Source organism: Squalius cephalus (genome assembly GCF_949319135.1).
Source record: "Squalius cephalus genome assembly, chromosome: 22".
NCBI classification, from domain to species: Eukaryota; Metazoa; Chordata; class Actinopteri; order Cypriniformes; family Leuciscidae; genus Squalius; species Squalius cephalus.
Genome location: NC_137143.1, coordinates 1140603 through 1164187, shown reverse-complemented (window position 1 = coordinate 1164187; position 23585 = coordinate 1140603). Strand labels below are relative to the sequence as shown.

Here is a 23585-nt window from a genome sequence, read left to right as displayed (position 1 = left end):
AACTTACACACACTTGAGGAAAACACCACTAACTCACACACACTTGAGGAAAACACCACTAACTCACACACACTTGAGGAAAACACCACTAACTCACACACACTTGAGGAAAACACCACTAACTCAACCACTAACTCACACACACTTGAGGAAAACACCACTAACTCACACACACTTGAGGAAAACACCACTAACTCACACACACTTGAGGAAAACACCACTAACTTACACACACTTGAGGAAAACACCACTAACTCACACACACTTGAGGAAAACACCACTAACTCACACACACTTGAGGAAAACACCACTAACTCACACACACTTGAGGAAAACACCACTAACTCAACCACTAACTCACACACACTTGAGGAAAACACCACTAACTCACACACACTAACACCACTAACTCACACACACTTGAGGAAAACACCACTAACTCACACACACTTGAGGAAAACACCACTAACTCACACACACTTGAGGAAAACATCACTAACTCACACACACTTGAGGAAAACATCACTAACTCACACACACTTGAGGAAAACACCACTAACTTACACACACTTGAGGAAAACACCACTAACTTACACACACTTGAGGAAAACACCACTAACTTACACACACTTGAGGAAAACACCACTAACTAACACACACTTGAGGAAAACACCACTAACTAACACACACTTGAGGAAAACACCACTAACTCACACACACTTGAGGAAAACACCACTAACTAACACACACTTGAGGAAAACACCACTAACTTACACACACTTGAGGAAAACACCACTAGCTAACACACACTTGAGGAAAACACCACTAACTCACACACACTTGAGGAAAACACCACTAACTCACACACACTTGAGGAAAACACCACTAACTCACACACACTTGAGGAAAACACCACTAACTAACACACACTTGAGGAAAACACCACTAACTTACACACACTTGAGGAAAACACCACTAACTAACACACACTTGAGGAAAACACCACTAACTAACACACACTTGAGGAAAACACCACTAACTAACACACACTTGAGGAAAACACCACTAACTAACACACACTTGAGGAAAACACCACTAACTCACACACACTTGAGGAAAACACCACTAGCTAACACACACTTGAGGAAAACACCACTAACTAACACACACTTGAGGAAAACACCACTAACTAACACACACTTGAGGAAAACACCACTAACTAACACACACTTGAGGAAAACACCACTAACTCACACACACTTGAGGAAAACACCACTAACTAACACACACTTGAGGAAAACACCACTAACTAACACACACTTGAGGAAAACACCACTAACTCACACACACTTGAGGAAAACACCACTAACTAACACACACTTGAGGAAAACACCACTAACTTACACACACTTGAGGAAAACACCACTAACTAACACACACTTGAGGAAAACACCACTAACTAACACACACTTGAGGAAAACACCACTAACTAACACACACTTGAGGAAAACACCACTAACTCACACACACTTGAGGAAAACACCACTAACTAACACACACTTGAGGAAAACACCACTAACTCACACACACTTGAGGAAAACACCACTAACTTACACACACTTGAGGAAAACACCACTAACTAACACACACTTGAGGAAAACACCACTAACTAACACACACTTGAGGAAAACACCACTAACTAACACACACTTGAGGAAAACACCACTAACTTACACACACTTGAGGAAAACACCACTAACTAACACACACTTGAGGAAAACACCACTAACTAACACACACTTGAGGAAAACACCACTAACTAACACACACTTGAGGAAAACACCACTAACTAACACACACTTGAGGAAAACACCACTAACTTACACACACTTGAGGAAAACACCACTAGCTAACACACACTTGAGGAAAACACCACTAACTAACACACACTTGAGGAAAACACCACTAACTAACACACACTTGAGGAAAACACCACTAACTCACACACACTTGAGGAAAACACCACTAACTTACACACACTTGAGGAAAACACCACTAACTTACACACACTTGAGGAAAACACCACTAACTAACACACACTTGAGGAAAACACCACTAACTAACACACACTTGAGGAAAACACCACTAACTAACACACACTTGAGGAAAACACCACTAACTTACACACACTTGAGGAAAACACCACTAACTAACACACACTTGAGGAAAACACCACTAACTCACACACACTTGAGGAAAACACCACTAACTTACACACACTTGAGGAAAACACCACTAACTCACACACACTTGAGGAAAACACCACTAACTCACACACACTTGAGGAAAACACCACTAACTTACACACACTTGAGGAAAACACCACTAACTCACACACACTTGAGGAAAACACCACTAACTAACACACACTTGAGGAAAACACCACTAACTTACACACACTTGAGGAAAACACCACTAACTAACACACACTTGAGGAAAACACCACTAACTAACACACACTTGAGGAAAACACCACTAACTAACACACACTTGAGGAAAACACCACTAACTCACACACACTTGAGGAAAACACCACTAACTAACACACACTTGAGGAAAACACCACTAACTTACACACACTTGAGGAAAACACCACTAACTAACACACACTTGAGGAAAACACCACTAACTTACACACACTTGAGGAAAACACCACTAACTTACACACACTTGAGGAAAACACCACTAACTTACACACACTTGAGGAAAACACCACTAACTTACACACACTTGAGGAAAACACCACTAACTAACACACACTTGAGGAAAACACCACTAACTCACACACACTTGAGGAAAACACCACTAACTCACACACACTTGAGGAAAACACCACTAACTCACACACACTTGAGGAAAACACCACTAACTTACACACACTTGAGGAAAACGTCTCTGGTTACTTGCGTAACCTATGTTCTCTGAATAGGGAACGAGACGCTGCGGATAGCGCAGTGGGATATTCTCTGAATGTGCCGATTGTCTGAAGCCCTATAGAATCACGCCAATTCATTGGCTGATGGCGCTCGCGCAGTCTGGCTCCGCCCCGACGCTCTTACGTCGCATCATTACATATTCGCGCGCGCGCCATCTGTCCTCAGATTTCTCTGCCGAAAAGGAAACTGTCAGCAGCGCGAGGAGCTTGGCAGCTAACGCAGCGTCTCGTTCCCTATTCAGAGAACATAGGTTACGCAAGTAACCAGAGACGTTCTCTTTCATAGGTTCACTCAACGCTGCGGATAGCGCAGTGGGAACGGACTACCAAACTCGCCAAGCTAGAGCGCTTTCCATGACTGGTACAAAAATAGACAACGACCAAGAGGAGTTCAAACAGAAAGAACCTGGGAACCCGGGGTCATGTCAAGATCCAAATTATAGAACCTTACAAAAGTGTGCGGAGAGGACCAGCCTGCCGCAACACAAATGTCCTCCAAAAGTGCTCCTCTAAAAAGAGCTTGAGAAGATGCCACACTTCTGGTGGAATGTGCTCTAATGCTAAGAGGTGAAGGAAAGCCATGCACCTCGTAAGCCAACGAGATAGCTTCTGTAACCCAGTGAGAAATCCTCTGCTTTGATGCAGCAAGCCCACGGCGGCCAGCACCGAAGCAAACCAGAAGCTGGTTAGATTTCCTCCAACCGCCTGAGCGGTCTACATATATCTTAAGAGAACGAACTGGGCAGAGCAAGTTAAGCTTCCTATCTTCCTCAGAAGAAAATGGAGGAGGGTGGAAAGCGTTAAGGTTAACCACCTGCGAGCGGAAAGTTGTGGAAAGAACTTTGGGAACATACCCTGGTCTCGGCCTCAAGGAAACCTTGACCAAGCCAGGAGCAAAGTCCAAGCAAGACTCGCTAACAGAAAGAGCTTGTAAGTCTCCTACACGCTTTAATGATGACAAAGCCAACAAAAGCGAAACCTTGAGAGTCAGAATCCGCTCCGGAGCTGACTCTAAGGGCTCAAAGGGAGCCTTTGTCAAACCCTCTAGGACAACAGAAAGGTCCCATGAGGGAACTCTAGGGGAGCGAGCCGGTTTCAGGCGCTTAACCCCACGCATGAAGGCCGAAACTAACCCTAGCATCTATCCCTAATGGAGCCGGGGGACTCAGGGAGAACCAAAGCGGGCATTGGGACGACTCTTGAGATGCAAAGAGGTCCACTTCCGCTTCTCCGAAAACCTCCCAGATCAGGGCCACTGCCTGGCGGTTCAACATCCATTCTCCCGATCTGAGTTTCTGCCTCGACAGAAAGTCTGCTGCGAGGTTCAGAATCCCTGGGACATGAACTGCTCTCAGAGAAAGGAATCTGCTCTGAGACCACAGGAGAAGGTGACGCGCATGCCTGTTCAGGGTGCGTGACCGAGAACCCCCCTGTCGGTTTACATGAGACACCACTGCCATGTTGTCTGTCCTGACAATTACATGGTGTCCCTCCAGAAGAGGGAGAAAATGATGCAGAGCCAGAAAAACGGCTCTTAACTCCAGGCAGTTGATGTGCCAAGAGAGAGTCTCGCCAGTCCAGACGCCACATGCTGGTCTGCCCTCGAAAACTGCTCCCCAGCCGGTGAGAGAGGCATCCGTCGTAATCATCTGGCGACGAAATACCGCACCCATGCTGACCCCTTTTTGAAGAAAAAGAGGGTCCCGCCAAACTGACAGGGCTCGAAAGCAACTGCGCGATACCTTCAGTAGGCGAAGGGTTGGCCCGGAGGGCCGAACCCCTGAGAGCTTCATCCACCACATGAAAGGTCTCATGTGGAGCAGGCCCAGCGGTAGCACGGAGGAGGCCGCGGCCATAAGGCCCAGCATCCTGCGGCAAGTGCCCACAGACACATGGTGGCCTAGCGAAAAACGGGCCACGCATGTCGTCAGACTGGAAATCCGTGCAGGAGCCAATTGGGCCTGCATGAGAACGGAATCCATGTTCACTCCCAAGAAAACGGTGCTCTGAGCCGGAGCAAGAACACTCTTCTCCGAGTTCAACCTCAAACCGAGAGACTGGATATGACTCAGGACGATGTCTCTGTGGTGGGTCACTAACTCCCTGGATTGGGCTAAAATGAGCCAATCGTCCAGGTAATTTAGAATACGGATGCCCTGGAGCCGCAATGGGGCCAGAGCTGCATCCATACACTTCGTGAATGTCCTCGGGGCCAGAGCGAGGCCGAATGGAAGGACCCTGTACTGGAACGCTCTTTCTCCAAAGGCGAACCTGAGGAACTGTCTGTGTCGCCGTACAACCTGGATGTGAAAGTAAGCATCCTTTAGGTCTACTGTCACGAACCAATCCCCTGGCCGAATCTGAGATATGATAGCTTTCAGCGTCAACATCTTGAATTTCCCTTTGTAAAGGGCGAAGTTCAGTCGGCGGAGGTCCAGTATGGGACGCAAACCGCCGCCCTTCTTCGGGACCAGGAAATAGCGGCTGTAAAAGCCCCGTTCGGTTTCCCCTGAAGGAACCTCTTCTATCGCTCCTTTGAGAAGGAGGGATGAAATTTCCTGCTGAAGTACAGAAGCCTGAGTGGCGCTGTCTACTACGGTAGGAAAGACCCCGTTGAAACAAGGGGGATTGCGGCAAAACTGAAGAGTGTAGCCGAACCGAACTGTGCGAAGAACCCAAGACGATACCCCTGGTAAGCGCTCCCACTCTTGAAAGAAATGTGAAAGAGGAAGAGGGATGTTGTAATGCAGACGACATACCTGAGTGAGGGTGCCGTGTTGACGTTCGTGGGGTAGAGAAGTTGACCGTGCAGGAGAGCCCTTGGCGTCCTGGCACGTGATGGGAGGCATCGATGCTGGGGTCATGGTGACCAGGTCCGCCTGTTCCGGAGGAAAGCGAAAAGTGCCTCCGAGGATGCGACCGGCAGTTATAGAGAGTGTCGGGGGTGAGGGGAGAAAGCAAAAAGCGTCTCCTTCCTCCCGCACCGGGCTGAGTCGAGATGATGAAAAATGGCCTGCACTTCGAAACACTGTGAGTGACGAAGGTGACAGGGCAAGGAAAGGAGAGCTGGGAGGTGGGCAGAAACGCTTGCGCGGTCTGTCCCAACCTTGAGGAAGCAGAGGAGCTCTCCTTTTTCCGACCGGAGGGTCAGGAACGGCTCTGGGCCGCCGGAGCGGTCGGTTTGTCGGACCGCTTCATCTGGAGGCGCTTGTGAGGCCGTTGACGGGGAAACGGGCGACCGCGGGCTCCCCAAACCGTGGTAGGTGGGGGATGCACCGGTTCGCTCCTCCTGGAAGAGAACTCCGGTCTAAAAGAGGGACGTTCTCTGGGTCGAACAGGGGAGGGAGCAGAAGGTTCCCTAGCCCTCCTGGGCATGAACTGTCTGAACGCGGCCGATTGGGATTTGGAGGAGCGGAATTTCTCAACCACTGTGTTGACCGCCTCACCAAACAGACCTGTTTGAGAAATGGGGGCGTCCAGGAGGAAAACCTTCTCCTTGTCACGGATCTCCGTGAGATTAAGCCACAAGTGGCGCTCCACCGCAACGGAACCAGCCATAGAGCGACCTATAGCACGTGCTGTATGTTTGGTGGCTCTTAAGGCTAAATCCGTAGCCTTACGAAGCTCCTTGACTGCTTCAGGGGTCATGCCATCGCCCTCGTCCATTTCCTTAAGGACGTCTGCTTGGTAGGCCTGAAGAATGGCCATAGTGTGCAGGGACATGCCTGCTTGGCCAGCCGCCATGTAGGATTTCCCAATTAGAGAGGAGGTAGTCCTACATGCTTTAGAGGGGAGGAGGGGGCGCGACTTCCAGGACGGCGCAGAGGACGGAGCAAGATGGTCGGCTAAAGTCTCCTCAATCGCCGGAACGGCGGAATAGCCCTGTTCCACAGAACCTACTAGGTTGGTGAAATCAGCAGCTGCCGCATTAGTGAGGCGCGCAGAGAAAGGCTGCTTCCAGGATCTGGAAATCTCGTGATGCAGATCACTGAAAAATGGCAGCTTTCTCCGTTGAGGCCTAGAATTAGGGCCACTGAGAAGTCTCTCGTCGAGTTTCGACGACTGAGATTCGCGGGGCTCGTCGGGCCAATCAATAGCGAGCTTCTCCGTAGCGCGCGAAAGTACATCAACGAGCTCCGCGTAGGCCGCAGTAGGCCGCGCTTCCTGGCCGCTAGGCGGGATAACCTCGTCGGCGAGAGTAGGCCCGAAATCCTCGGAGTCGGAAGCCTCGGTAAAAAGTACATCCTCCAGCCCGAAAGAAACCGCGTCGCGTGCTCCCGGGCTGGGGCGCAAATAATCATATGAAAATTCGACTGGCATGCCTCGCGCGTGCCGAGGGGAAGGAGGGAGAGAAAGAGCGGGGCTCATCTGCTCGAACTCCACATCCTCAAGCTCTACATCCGAACCCCAAGTCGCGGATCCTCGAGAGGCCTCGGGAGCGCGACAGGGGGGGACGAATGATTCCCTCTCAAAAACCGCGAGCCGCGATTTGAGGGTTTTGAGCAACAAATTTTCACAGAATTTGCATTTAGACGATCCTATGACTGCCTCGCGCGCATGTGAAAAACCCAAACATTTAACACACTTACTGTGCGGGTCGTCGTTAGCGATGTAACGAGCACATGGCGGAGAACAGCGTCGGTTTTCCATGGCAACTTCACCGTAAGGAGAAACAGAGTTCCGCTTGAACAGTCGCAGAAGCGCCGAGAATAATCCAGAAGTCGTATGAGCTTAGAAAAATCAAGAGCGAAGGGCAACGTGACCGCTTCGTTCTGAAGGCAGAGAAATCTGAGGACAGATGGCGCGCGCGCGAATATGTAATGATGCGACGTAAGAGCGTCGGGGCGGAGCCAGACTGCGCGAGCGCCATCAGCCAATGAATTGGCGTGATTCTATAGGGCTTCAGACAATCGGCACATTCAGAGAATATCCCACTGCGCTATCCGCAGCGTTGAGTGAACCTATGAAAGAGAACACCACTAACTCACACACACTTGAGGAAAACACCACTAACTAACACACACTTGAGGAAAACACCACTAACTAACACACACTTGAGGAAAACACCACTAACTCACACACACTTGAGGAAAACACCACTAACTTACACACACTTGAGGGATGAATATAGTATCAAAATGATTAACACGTTAAACGTCTCCTTTTTAACAGGCTCTAAGGATGGAAAATGCCCTTAACGTGAAACTTTGCGTGTCGCGTTCATATAAGCTCTTGTCTGTATATAGTTTTCCTCCAATAGAGCCTAAAGAAAAAGCTGAACGTTAATGCAGTAAGACGGTGATATTTAAACTCAGTAGCCTATACACCTTACTGAACATGCAACGCGCTATTGCACGTTAAGCGTTTTATAATGTTTTTATGGGAGTGGTTCTATGGGTGTTGTTCATAATCTGTTTGCCTTTATAAAGTATGCTTTATTAATAAGGTAGGCCTATATTGTGTACTAAATTTGGTGCTTCAATATCACTTTCTTAAGCCACATTAAGCGTACTATATGAAAAAAGAACGCTTGATTACGGTGCCGTTGTCTGTTTTAGCAGCTACTGCCATCTAGTGGTAGCAGGTTTTCTCAGACAGCTTTGGGGGGGCGGGGGGTCGTGCAAGGCTAAAGCGGCGAAATGAAAGTCTCAAAATCCAAATGAATCAAATAGGATCGACTCAGAAACGAGTCAATGAACGATCCACAAATGCACATCTTACTTGTTGCACGCACATATTCTGGCCTACATTCATACAAAATCGAGGTTTTGTATTAACAACTATGTCTCTATTTGTACAAAATGCTGCACATGCATACATTTCTGTATTTTGCACACACAAGTTGTATTGTATTAGTTTAAACGTAGTGACGCACATTTGTGAATGTGTCAAATAAATGGGTAGTTGTGCACACATTAAAGGGGACATATCATGCTAAATCCACTTTTTTAGCCCTTAAATGCATTTTGTTGTATATTTGGAGTGTTTAGAAGTACAGAAAAGTTGAAATTCTCTTCAGGTGCTTCGTTGATATCTTTATATTCTGTTTTGGCCTTATTTTTCTCTCCCTCGCACATATTAATCAAAATAAATCGACACGGTGGTAAAAGGTCGGAAGACCAAAGTTTCATGTGTAAATACAGTAACACACCATTGCGATACATCCATATGAAGACGTTGTTCTGCAGGTTCGTCGTCTTCATTTTCATCTCGCTCCGGCTCCGACTCTGGCTCGAACATGTAAGGCTGGCTGGACAAGTCTTCCGTTGTTGACATTTTGTTAATAACGTGTGAATAAAAAGTTTCTGTGCCGCTAGATAATCGTATCTCTGCTATCAAACTACAAAAATGGCCGAACGGGGTGGAGTTGAACCGAGTGTCACCTGGAGAGGGGGCGGGGTATGAAGTGTCTCATTTGCATTTAAAGAGACCGCACCAAAACGAGTTGCTCTCAGACGCACATCAGAAAAGGGGTAGAAAAGGGGCCTGTGGAGCTATAATAATGAGGAATTCAGACCCAAGCATTGCAGTTCCGCTTTATATAGACTACAAATGTATGATTTATATGTAAAAAGGAACGATTTAAAAGCATGATATGTCTCCTTTAATAATCAGCACCAGGCCTATTCAGTTGTAGTTGTTTGTGTGTGGGTTGTGAAATGCTTAAAATCCGTGAAAAGAAAGTCTCAAAATCCAAATGAATCAAATGAGATTGACTCAGAAATGACGTCAATGAATGCACGCGTGTCACCTGATCCACAAACGCACATCTTCTTTGTTGCATGCGCAAATTATGATACACTAATACAAAAGAAAACATTTGTATTCACAAAAATGTCTCTATTTTGTACAAATTGCTACACATTCATTCAATTTTGAATTTTGCACACGCAAATTGAAAGGCATTTGGTTGTAGATAGTAAAACATATCTGCAACATTGATCAAGTTCATGGATTATAGTGCTTGCGCGTGTTAATCATTTTGATACTATATTCATCCCATATGCTGATAACACTCACGGGTTTGTGTAACCGGCCGGCGACGTACAGCGTCTTCCAGTGGAGTAAATCATCGATCAGAGCTTCAGTGCTGATGACGCCGTACTTGATCAACTGCAAACACAACACACGTCAAACAAACTGCATTCTGGTGTTTGTCCTCTCCAAGGCTGCATTCATCTGATCAAAAATACAGTAAAACAGTGAAATATTACTCCAGTGTAAATCAGCTGTTCTCTATGTGAATATATAGTAAATTACTCCAGTGTGTCACATGATCCTTCAGAAATCACTCTAATATGAGGATTTGATGCTCAAGAAACATTTATGATTATTATCAGTGTTATTTTTCAGGATTCTTCAAAGAATAGAAAGTTAATAAGAACAGCATTTATTTGAAATGTCTATATTATAAAATGTTTTAAAGGAACACTTCGACTTTTTGGGACTTTATCTTATTCACCGTATCCCCCAAAGTTAGATGAGTCCACACACACCCTTCTCATCTGTGTGTGTGTTGTAACTCTGTCTGACACACTCACCGCTAGCCTAGCTTAGCACAAAGACTGGAGGTAAATGGCTCCAGCTAGCATACCACTCCCAAAAAGTGACAAAATAACGCCAACATTTTCCTATTTACATGTTGTGATGTGTATAGTCACAGCGTGTACAAATAACAAGGTCACATGAGACACAGCCATCTTCTAACCGTACACACACTGGGAACTATATTCTCAGAAGGCGAAGCACTGCTACTTCTGCGGAGTGATTTACTCCAGCTCTGAGCGAACTCTCTGCTCCTCTCCACGGGGCTTCTCAGGCGCTGCGCGTAAATCACTCCGCCCAGACTTTAAAAGACTTTACCTCCAGTCTTTGTGCTAAGCTAGGCTAGCGGTGGGTGCGTCAGACAGAGTTACGGCAGTTACGGTTAGTGTTCCTTTAACTCTCATTTTTGATCAATTTAACGCATCTTTTCTAAACAAAATAATTAATTTCTTTAAAGTCCCCCTATGGTGAAAATACAGGATTCAATGTTGTTTATATGTCTATGTGGTGTGTTTAATCTGCTTTAAGACAGAGCATGTGTAAGTTCATAAGTCGACAGCATTGCTGAGTATTTCCTCCTTAAAACTGCAGTGAACCAAAGACAGTCTCAAAAACACGCTTTGAAATCGCTGGTGTTTCTGACGTCACAAACTACCTTGTAACCAATCAGATCAACGTGTGATCGTCAACCAGTGGATCTCTGAGCTGAGCGAGTGAGTGGAGGCGGGGCTCATTTGCATATTCATAGAACCGCGCATACTAAATGAGGCAAGAGTGTCGAGTTACAGTCAAGATATTTTAAGGCAAAAAACGTTTAAATATGTACTTTTGGTGACTACAAATGATTGACTACAGTGGGACAAAGCGTGTGTAAGTCTGATACCCGGTCGTCCACAGGAATCAGTGTGTTGAAGTAAACTCCGGCTCCAGACTCGCTCTGGATCCTGCTGATGTGTTTCGGCCCCAGGAATCTGAGGAACGAGTAATGCTTCCGGTTCTCCATCAGGTTCATGGTGTGCCATGTGACCGGATCGTCCACGGCAAACACAAAATCCAGCATGTTCCTCTGAAACACACGAAACACAAGCACTTCTTCAGAATAAACACACACTACCAGTCAGAAGTTTGGGGTCAGTAAGATTTTTAATGTTTTTGAAAGAGTCTCTTCTGCTCACCAAGACTGCATTTATTTGATTAAAAATACAACAACAACAAAAAAAGAGTAATATTGTGAAATATTATTCCAGTGTAAATCATCTGTTTTCTATGTGAATATACAGTAAAGTGTAATTTATTCCTGTGATCAAAGCTGAATGTTCAGCATCATTACTCCAGTCTTCAGTGTCACATGATCCTTCACAAATCACTCTAATATGAGGATCTGATGATCAAGAAACATTTATGATTATTATCAGTGTTGAAAACAGTTATTTGAATTTTTATTCCAGGATTCTTTGATGAATAGAAAGATGAAAAGAACAGCATTAATCTGAAAGAGAAGCTTTTGTAACATTATTCACTACCGTTCAAGAGTTTGGGGTCAGTAAGAATATTTATTTTACTTTTGGGGGGAAAGAAATAAAAGAAATCAATACTTTTATTCATCAAGTATGAAGTTTAAATTGATCAAAAGTGACAGTAAAGACATTTATAATGTTAGAAAAGATACTATTTCAGATAAATGCTGTTCTTTTGAACTTTCTATTCATCAAAGAATCCTACCGATCCAAATCTTCTGACTGGTAATGTGGTTTTTCTTGTTTGTCCTCCACAACAGTAACTAAACCACTGACTGATGATGATTCAGGGCTGCTGTACTGTATATTAGGCAGAAATTAATCTACTTTAACTTCGAGTGACAGACTTTCTTCAGATCATAACATGAGCGTGAGGCGTTTCTTACCCTCATCTGACCTTGACAGCTTCCATTCTGCCTGAACACAGCAGACCCATAAGCGAAGGCCAGACTGAAGTCCTGAGGAAACTGGCTGAGAATCTTCCTGAAGAAAACACTGTTTTTCTGGAGAGCTGGAAGAGTCATAGCGGAGAATACACACACACACACACACACTCACCGATCAGCGCGTGTTTACATCGCGTTCAGAGCAACAACACCTCACTGTTCCCCGCTAGGAGGCTAATCACAGGCGGGATGCTGATAACGAATATGATTAATGGTGATATTGATAACTAATTGATTATTCTGAATCATTTAAAGATATTATCTGCAGATACTCTTGACTGGTATTTTCCTCGAGCTCTGAAGAGTGCCGGTGTTCAGGTGATAGTTCGCGGGCGCCACCGTGAGGTCTGGTGCAGCAAAATTAACCAGATTTATTAAAGAGACAGTTCAGCCAAAAATTAAGATTTTTGTCATCATTTACTCACACTCAAGTTGTTCCAACGCCGTATGAGTTTCTTTCTTCTGTTGAACACAACATAATAAATTTTAAAGAAGCCCCTTGGTATTTTTTTTTTCCTACTATGGAAGTTAATAGCTGCCGTCAAATGTCTGGTTAGCAACATTCTTCAAAATATGTTATGTTGTGTTCAACAGAATAAAGAAACTCATACGGCTTTGGAACAACTAGAGAGTGAGTAAATGATAACAAATATCTTCATTTTTGGGTGAACTGTCCCTTTAAAGTGACGAGGCACACGCGCGAGTGACGGATGACGCAAAATCCCACCAAAACCATCCCGACTGGTCTAATAAACACTGAATGCCCATAATTAACTCAACTGATACAGAATGTGGTAAAACTGTGTTCTTTACAGTCTAAAAACAATTACAAATCGATTCGTTCGCTATTTTTAAAGGAGTTTGTCACCAAATCTCGCTCTACTGCTTATTGGACTAAATGTGTTAATGACCTTGATTGGGAAAGTGTTTGGTTATTACCTCATTAGTTTTTTGTTACAAACAAGGTGAAATACATTTCTTTCATGATAATGCACAAATTCTACCCTGTCAAACATTTCCTTAGCAAGTTTAAGAAAGACACTGATGATCTTTTTGCTCTTGGAAACACTAGACCTGCCTCACATCTTCTGGTGCTCATGTGAAACACTATGGTATGAGGTGTCTGTGTTTATTAAGGAAAAAGTACTCTTTAATTTTGAAAAGATCATTTTTGGATATCTATGACAAGACTGTGAATAAGTCAAATTTTACATTCATAAGTGTAAGTTTTCTAACAAAATCCCCTTTTCTCAGGAGTCCTGAAAGGATTTGTAATATTACTGTTCTACTATTCAGTCTAGAACTAATGGAAAAGCTGTTAAGACTGTGTTCATTTGTGTACTTCAAAATCTCTGAATGATACAAAGGTCTTGTATTTTTGTGATATATATACATAAAGGTCTAGATAAACACGTGTAATAGGCTTAACATAGTAAATCAGGGTAAGGCAAACACATGTTTTGGAAGAAGAATTGATGATGTATTTGACTACTTTTATTGATTATATAAATCTTGAACAAAAAAAAGTTTCATAGTGTGCATTTAAAGCAGGATGGATTCTGATTGGATGTTGGATCGTTCATGAAATGGAAAATAAAATGTTTCTGAAAGTGCTTCAGTTGTTCCAGCACTGCTGTTCCTCTGTGTCGTGATCATGATAGTTGTGGAATCTGCTATTCTTTTACATTTACAACTAAACCTTTATAGTTATAGTCTTGGTGTGAACTCAATTAATCAATAAACAAACATCATTTCGGAGTCCATGAAATGCCCTGTGTTTTATACACTACAAAAGCGAGGTAATGAGGTAAAGTGAAGGAGAGTAGCAGAGATCCTCTGGGAATGCTGTGTGTTCATGAACAGCCGCTAGAGAGCGATGAAGGATCGAGCGTGGACTATTATTATTCATTTATATTCTTAAATAAGCATAAATCTACTATAGAGCGATGACGAGCCTGATGACAGCAAAGACAACACCAGGATTCATTCACGTGATGATGATGATGACGATGATGATGACGATGATGATGATGGTGGTGATGATGACGCTCTGTTGAAATATTATGCAGATTCAACAATTTTGCTCTGACGTTGGTTCTTACATATTTGATTCTACCAATGTTACACATTCTTTCAGTTTAAAAGACATTATGTTTTATTGTAATGACGATAAAAAATAAACCCGTGGAGTACATTGTTAATTTCTTTATTTTATATGGCAAATTCTTCATTCATAAACAAAAGTTTCTGTCCTATCCTTATTTTGACACTGAATTAATCTAAATTCATTATATAAATAATCATTTTTTTAAAAATCCCTAAGATTTATTCAATATTATGAAGAAATATTTAAAGAAAATACATGTAGGCTACTTAAAGCGTTCCTTGTATATTAATGTATTGTAGTGTCACAATTGTCATATCTCTGTCATGTCATCTTTTTTTGTATAATCATTGTTTTTTGTTTTCTTTCTTTTATTATATTATATGTGTTTGTATGTAATTCCTTGAGCACTTAAAAAAAATATGCAGATACAAGGGCTGATTCTGTGATGAGAAAATAGGGTTACACTTTATTTTAAGATGTCATTGTTACAGTGTAATTATATAAGTACTGAATATTAATTAACAACATGTACTTACTATAGTGTTAGGGTAGCATTAGGATTTGGTTGCATGTAATTATGCATAATTTACTGTTATTACTATGGTAAGTACATGATATATGTAACAAGGACACTGTAAAATAAAGTGTTACCGAAACAGAACAGAGTTCAAACCCATTTTCACGTGTGTCATCTTTACATATAGTGCACATTATAATGTCAAGTGAGAGGCAGAATGGCAGAGAATCCCAGTGCCCAAAAACACACTGAATTAATCCCACTCTAGTGTTTCTGTGTGTGTGTGTGTGTGTGTGTGTGTGTGTGTGTGTGTGTGTGTGTGTGTGTGTGTGTGTGTGTGTGTGTGTGTGAGAGAGAGCGACGGCTAATTTGAGGGGGATATTCGGTTTCAGGCGGTGATAATGGAGGGACTGATGATGATTATATGTGCATCTGGACCTCAGCTCTTTTCTCAAGCACACACAATACACAACAACACAATCTCACACTTTACTGCAGTTGCCATGGAGACACACTCACTTCTCTGTTTAAAGCCCAGCATCTGAGGACCGTCGCATCGCGCTTAAAAAGCACACACTGCTTCCCCGAAGTCGTTTCTGATCAGCACAATGCACTTACACACAGAGACCTCGGAAATATGACATTCAGATTAATAATTAATGCAGCACTTATCGTTGGAGGGAAACACAGGCAGAGAACATGAGAGGTTTATGCAGACTGCAATAGTACAACAAACAGCATCTTAATCATATTCCAGCATCACGTTTAACACATATGTTATACACACAGAGCTGGTTTAATATTGCAGACGGGTTTATATGATCTCCTTTTAAAGATGTACATTCATTTTCATCTGGATCATTTTCAACAGAATGTCTTTGGAAAATTTGTAAACTAATAATTTCACAAAGTTTGCACATTCAAATTTAAAATTCTATAATGTCACTAAAAATATTTGTATGGAAGATGGTATAAGATCCTATTAAATACAAATACAAATAAGAAAATTAATAGAATACTATATAAATCAGAATGCATTTAGGGAGATAATCACACATTTCTATGTAATGTAACAAAAAGCATCTTAATCATATTCTAGCAACACATATTTAACACATGCATATGTTTACAGTGCTATTAAATATAGCCGATGGGTTTTCTTCCTTCTCATATTAAAGATGCACAAAATCTAATCATTTTTAAATCCAACCTAAAAACTAATTTTTTTAGGTTAGCTTCTTCTTGATGGTTTTAATTATTTTGTATTCCAGTGTGTTCTTTGGGGGGGGGGTTATGCTTTGTATTTCTAACTGTGTATTTTCTCTCTCTCTCTCTCTCTCTCTCTCTCTCTCTCTCTCTCTCTCTCTCTCTCTTTGTATTTTTATTGTGTAAAGTCCACTGAGAAGCTGCTTTAAAGGCGCTCTGTAAAATAAAGTTCATCATTATTTTTATGCCATCCAATATAATCTCCTTTTAAAGCTGCATAAATTCATTTTCATCTGGTATTATAAAACAGAATGTCTTTGCTTCCTTGGCAAATTTGTAAACTAATAATTTCACAAGGTTTGCACATTCAAATGAAAAATTCTATAATATCGCTAAAGATGTTTGTATGGAAGATGGTATTGTCACATTCACCATCTGTCTTCGTCTGTGTCTGCACTACACTACCCAGAATCCTCCATCATCACCTTCACATCGTCATCCTCATCCTCATCACCTGTGTTCACCCATCATCATCTCCTTCACCTGTTGTCTTGTCATTATCTCTGTATATTTAAGTTCCCCTTGTTTCTCTGTTCACGGCTGGTTATTGTTTGTTCACTAGCACGCTGTTTTAAGTTTGTTTGGATTTTGCTTATGGAAATAAATATTGAGTATTTTGTATCTTCGCTCTACCTTCGTCTTCTTCATCCACCCGTTGATGTTACAGGTATAAGATCCTATTAAATACAAATAAAAATAGGAAAACTAATAGAATACTATATAAATCAGAATGCATTTAGGGAGAAATGCAAAATCTACTTTACTACATTTTAAATTTAATAGATGGTTATAAAAATAATCACACATTTATATGTGATTTATAGCAATATTTCCAGGTTTGTAATACCGTACACAAAAAAATGTTGGATATGCATAATGAGGTAAAAAAAAAAAAAAAAAAAAAAAACCTTGACAAGCACACAATATCATTTAAATGATGTTTTATTAACAAAGTTCAGCACGTTCAGATAATTAACCTAAATTAACTCGAGGAGCACACAGTTAATCAAACCAATTACCAAAACAAGAGGTGTATATATACAGCAGACTTACCTCTGTTTGTCGACAGTTTTACAGCATATTCAACGAGCTCACGACCAATGCAAGAATTCGTAAGAGTGAATAAAGGTGTCTAATTACGACCTCACTCTCGCTCACTCAACACTTTTCTGGAAACACTTCAGTAGTTTCGAAGTCGCGATCTGATTGGTTAAATTCTGCAGGATGTCCGAGAGACGTCACGTGTGTGTCGCGTTCTTTATCGATCCGCCTGGAAACACATGCCGTGACGCCAAAACCCCTCGTGGAAGAAGAAAGCATTGAGTTTACAACTGTGACAATGAGCGCTTACCAGGATCAACTAAACGCTGGATTTTCAAAAGTATGTGAAGGTCACGGCTCCATTGTTGCAGTAAACTTGCACAACGTTCTTGAATGAATAATTTATTAGATGCACACCTGTCTGTTATTGTTGGGACATCCACATTATATTGCCACGCCCCTAAACATGACGTTTAACAAAACGAACTGTGATTGGATGCATTACATGTCAGTCAAACATCCTCTTGGGCGGTGCTTGGCCAAGATCAAGCTGCGACAGAGTCCAGACTAGGGCGGGACGGTATGAAAATTTCATATCACGATAATAGTGACCAAAATTATCGTGATTATCAATATTATCACGGTTTTGTTAAAACGAGATGAAAAGTGTTCAAAAATAACTGATGCTCACACTGAAAACATTTCAACAAGTTTTATATTTGAAAATCAACAAATAAAACAAGCAGCTCTATGCACTTTTTTAAGCAAGATTATATTCTGTGGCATTTCCTTCCTTATAATGACCGTCGCCAATAACAACGCATTATAACAGCGCACATCACAACGGACGCGCACGCGCTCTCTCGTTTCATTCAAATACAACTTCCCGTCTTGCGTCTCCGTTTTCGATTGTATTGAAAATGAAATCAGAGTTGATTTATTGTTTACTGAGTTTGATAATATTTTTGTGATCATGTAAGATTTAAAACATTAATCTGCCTTCCGCCATTCCTTCTCGAATAAAATAAACAACAACATCGCGCGCTGCGCCTGTGTCAGCCTGTTGCTGGCTGGACAGGATTTACAGTGAGTTATTAAAATCGCGATAATCAAACATGGTTTTAATGATAATTCAATTTTAAATGATAATAATAACCGTCAGTACATTTTATCGTGGTTTATAGAGAAACCGGTATTCGTCCCATCCCTAGTCCAGACCTTCTGCCGTCAGTCTAAAGGTATCGCTAAGCAACATCAACGCTCGCCTAGACCCGCGCCTCCACCGGCGAGACATCAAAATTCCTCCCCGGCGACTTCCTATCGCAACAGTTCCACCTATTGGGAAGTGGACAGTAGTAGGAGTGAGGCAAGCTATGATAATTTCGGACGTTCAGTTCTCGCGGAGGATGAATAAAGTGGAACTCTACCATATTATGTATCCTTACAAAAACGAGTACATCAGGATTTTTGGGAAGTGTTCCCGGTTCCGGCTGACCTAATCTATGCAGCCTAACATTGAATTATAGAAATTGATAATGTGTTATGTGTATGCTAGGTCAAAGAGATGTGTTTTTAGTCTAGATTTAAACTGACAGAGTGTGTCTGCTTCCCGGACAATGTTAGGAAGCCCTCAGGGCTCAGGATTCGCCTCGCTTGACAACACCATCTTCCCACCGCACCAAATCCAGCTCGCTTCGAGCATCAGGCCTTCAGCGCCCGTTGCAGACGCTAGCTAGCGTGAGGCCCAATCATTTCAACCTTTTTTCTCGACGGCTACTAACCCCTCACCTTTTCAGTGTCCTGCAGCTCCAGCACACGCCCACATTTCTCATTTTCAACCTTCTTTTCCTTCTTATTCTTCTTTTGGGATGCTGACTGATGGGTTCGTGAACCCGAGGTTACCCCGTGAGTCAGTACTAGAGTTTCTCCTGTCCGATTTTAGGGGAAAATCGGTTCCATCTGAGACGTCCAATAGATTTCTTAGGTGCGCCGAAAGAACACCATGGACACAGTGTAATCACCATGGGAAAATCTCCAGCTAAAGTTAGTTTTGACTGATTGATTCACTTCCGATGCAAAGATCATTAGTTATTAACTTAAAGGCCGCTAACACAACACCGTTCTAACAGGAAAATCCTTAACGCGCTCCGGCCAAACCCGTGGAAACGCAGACGCATTACATGTTCAGCCCAAAGGTATGCGCGTTTGAATATATACAGGTGCTGGTCATAAAATTAGAATATCATCAAAAAGTTGATTTATTTCAAGAATTAAACTTAACAGGTGAAACTAATATATTATATAGACTCATTACATGCAAAGTGAGATATTTCAAGCCTTTATTTGTTGTAATTTTGATGATTATGGCTTACAGCTTATGAAACCTACGAAATCAAAATCTCAGAAAATTAGAATATTACATGAAATCACACAGTAATTACACAGTAATCCCATGGTCATTGAACCAGGTTTTGGTTAGTTTGGCAGTGTGGGCCGGTGCAAATCCTGCTGGAGAATGAAGTCAGCATCTCCATAAAGCTTGTCTGCTGAAGGAAGCATGAAGTGCTCTGGAAATGTCCTGGTAGACGGCTGCGTTGAGTGGACAGCACAGTGGACCAACACCAGCCGATGACATGGCTCCCCAAACCAACACAGACTGTGGAAACTTCACACTGGACTTCAAGCATCTTGGATTGTGTGCCTCTCCATTCTTCCTCCAGACTCTGGGACCTTGGTTTCCAAATGAGATGCAAAATGTGCTCTCATCAGAAAAGAGGACTTTGGTCCACTGTGCTTTATTAAATCCAGAGTCAACGCAGCCGTCCACCAGGACATTTCCAGAGCACTTCATGCTTCCTTCATTCTCCAGCAGGATTTGCACCGGCCCACACTGCCAAAAGAACCAAAACCTGGTTCAATGACCATGGTATCACTGTGTAATTACTGTGTGATTTCATGTAATATTCAAATTTTCTGTCATTTTGATTTTGTGGGTTTCATAAGCTGTAAGCCATAATCATCAAAATTTTAACAAATAAAGGCTTGAAATATCTCACTTTGCATGTAATGAGTCTATATAATATATTAGTTTCACCTGTTAAGTTGAATTCTTGAAATAAATCAACTTTTTGATGATATTCTAATTTTATGACCAGCACCTGTATGTGCGCGTGTAGTCCTTCTTTACGAATCAACCCTCAATAAACTACTTGTCTGGCCTTAAAAATATTTAATACAGAAACTTTTGTTACGTCTGTGTAGCCACGCGAACCGGAATTATCCGGACAATATTTTATCTGTACTGAGGTAAAGGGAGGGGAAGGAGGCCTTCACAGGGGAGAGACTAGTGACACTTCAGGACTGCGCTGTCGTCGCGTCCAGGCACAGGTCCTTCATCAGATCTGGATACGGCCTGGATCCGGCGGACTGCAGTAAACCTCGGATAAACAGAGAGACTAATATTAGCATAGACGCCACCCTTCTTATGATGTAACGAGTACATCAGGATTTATGAGGAGTAAAATAGATCAGGTGGTCGACATGTTAAAAATCGTGGGTCAGGGAGCTTGGCTTGCCAAAATCAACATCACTTCTGTCTTCAAAGTGTTGCCCATCCATCCGGATTCATGGCACTTATTCGGGGCACACTGGCAGGGAATTTTTTTCTCTGTATGCTTAACTTTTTAAACTTACATTTTTGACATGTTATCAGAAGCCGTTTGGTGGATTTTGTTGAACAATTATGCAATTCCTCACCTCATTCACTTGCTAGACGATTTCCTAATCATTTCACCTCCCGATGCCATCCCAGCCGCTCATATCCTCACCGTTTCAAAAAGTTTTTTCCGAGCTCGGGATCCCCATCGCCGAGGAACAGACCATGGGTCCCACCACATCCTTCGAGTTCCTCAGATCAACTTAGATTCAGTAAAATTCCAGGCTTCCCGGTCAAAGGAAAAAATCTATACTATAGGATAATACTTGTCTCACCTACCCTCATAGACAGCTCAAATTGTTCCAAACATGAACTCCTATCCCTGCTCGGCCACTTAAACTTCGCCATGTGCATCATTCCACAAGGCCGCCCTTTCATTTCGCATCTCCTCTCACTTGCCTCTTCGGTTCACGCGCTAGAGGACCTCATTTCCATGTCTCAGACGTGCCGCGACGAACTCAGGTTATGGATAACTTTCCTAAAACAGTGGAACGGCCTATCTTTTTTCTATAACAATCTCGTTTCTTTCCCAGTCGATATCCAATTATTCACAGATGCAGCCCTCTCAATCAACTTCAGGAGTTTCTACCAAGGACTCTGGTTACGACCTCAGGACACACCACAGTCCTCAGCACTATTCGAGCTTTACCCTCTTGTAGTAGCAGCTTGCCTGTGGGGGAAAGGATGGGCCACTAGCAGTGTTTTGGTAAATTGCGACAACGAAGCAACCATTCAATGCATTAATAAAGGCCGTTTCCATTCACCCGCTCTGATGCCACTCTTAAGCAGTGGTGGACAGTAACAAAGTACATTTACTTGAGTACTGTACTTAAGTACACTTTTTGAGTATCTGTACTTTACTTGAGTATTATCTTTTCTGGAAACTTTTTACTTTAACTTCACTACATTTGAAAGACAAATATCATACTTTTTACTCCACTACATTTCTGTCAAGGTCCTTGAGTAGAAAGTAGTAACGTCAGTCAGGGGATGATTTTGGTTTGAAAATGAAAGTCGGGTTGACGTCAAAACCCGACGTCAGATTTACGTCAGAACCCGACGTCGGACAGACGTTGGATTTTGGTTGGGAATGAAAGTCAAAGCCAAAAAACTAAGCCAAGGGCACTATTTGAGGGAACAGCCATTTGGGTCTCCGAAACCATTGTAGACGTTATTGAGTGCACTTATTCAATCTCATATTCAATCCCACTACTGGAACTGTGTTCTAGAAATAAATGTGATATTGATATGAGGGCAGGCATAGATTCAGAGGCATAAGGTACTGTAAGTATTACATTCAACAATGCAACAATAATAAAACAATGCATTGACATTTACTTTTTACTTTTGATACTTAAGTACTTTTAAAAACGAGTACTTCTGTACTTTTACTTAAGTAAGAATCGGTCTTTACAACTTTTACTTGTAACAGAGTAATATTTGACCAGTAGTATCTGTACTTTCACTCAAGTAAGGAAGTTGTGTACTTTGTCCACCTCTGCTCTTAAGACACCTAATCTGGATCTCAGCGTGCAATCAATTTATCATAATCGCTAAACATGTCCCCGGATCAGAAAATTAAATCGCTGACTCTCTGTCTCGCTTTCTGTTTCAGAAATTCAGGACGCTGGCTCCAGAGGCAGATCAATTCCCAACTCCAATACCTCACAATTCAGAACTAATATTCCCGTAACCCACCTGTTAAAACCCCTCCTCGACGCATCGCTTGACACCATCCTTCAAGCAGTTTCTTCCAGAATTCTATGTGACAGCTTGGAGATGTTTTAAAGCATTCCACTTCTCATATAACATGCCGTTTCCCGATTTTTCTCTCCTTTCAATCACCTCATTTATCTCTTACCTTAATAGAGTTAAGGGCCTCCAAGTTGGGTCCATCAAAGGTTACCTGAGCGGCGTCCAGTTTTTCCACAAATTGATGTACGGCGCTCCCTCCCCCGAGATAAATAATTCACAAACCTCCCTCCTGATCAAATGGGCTCAACGATCCCAGTCCACCCGTCCTGACACCAGACAACCCATAATGCTAGACATTCTCACAAAATGTATTCATCCCCTCTGCACAGGCTACCAGCCCCTTAATACCGCCCGCACACTCGACGCCATATTTATTCTAGCCTTTTTTGGTTTTCTTAGATGCTCGGAACTCGCTATCACTTCCAAATTCGACCCAAAAGTCCACCCCACCATCTCAGACTGGATAGGGAAACAATCTCATATTTGATTAAGCAAAGCAAGGCCATTTCATCTACATTTTCAACCTCTCACCGCCAATCCAACCATTCCAGTTCGTTCTGGCATATCTTCAATGGAGAAACTCTCAGGCTAAATCCCCTCTTCTATTCATAGATAACTCCAACAGACCCGTGACGCTTTTGGTTCCAGAAACACCTTAAATCAGTTCTCCAACAAGTCAGG

The 23585-nt window shown here is 42.5% G+C and overlaps 1 protein-coding gene across 2 annotated transcripts in view; it reads right to left on the bottom strand.

The window, feature by feature from the left end:
- Window positions 1-12843, bottom strand: part of tamm41 (TAM41 mitochondrial translocator assembly and maintenance homolog) — a 36693-nt gene extending 23850 nt beyond the window's left edge. Inside the window, exons 1-4 of one of the 2 annotated variants that reach the window (XM_079857245.1) lie at window positions 12616-12843; window positions 12444-12540; window positions 11424-11606; window positions 10016-10108 (exon numbers count right to left, since the gene is read on the bottom strand). In XM_079857245.1, coding sequence (XP_079713371.1) covers window positions 10016-10108; window positions 11424-11606; window positions 12444-12449 — 282 coding nt within the window. In that variant the 5' untranslated portion in view covers window positions 12450-12540; window positions 12616-12843. Of the gene's footprint in view, window positions 1-10015; window positions 10109-11423; window positions 11607-12443 lie in introns of both variants that reach the window. The other variant, XM_079857244.1, reaches the window with a different exon arrangement.
- Between the last annotated feature and the right edge of the window lie 10742 nt (window positions 12844-23585).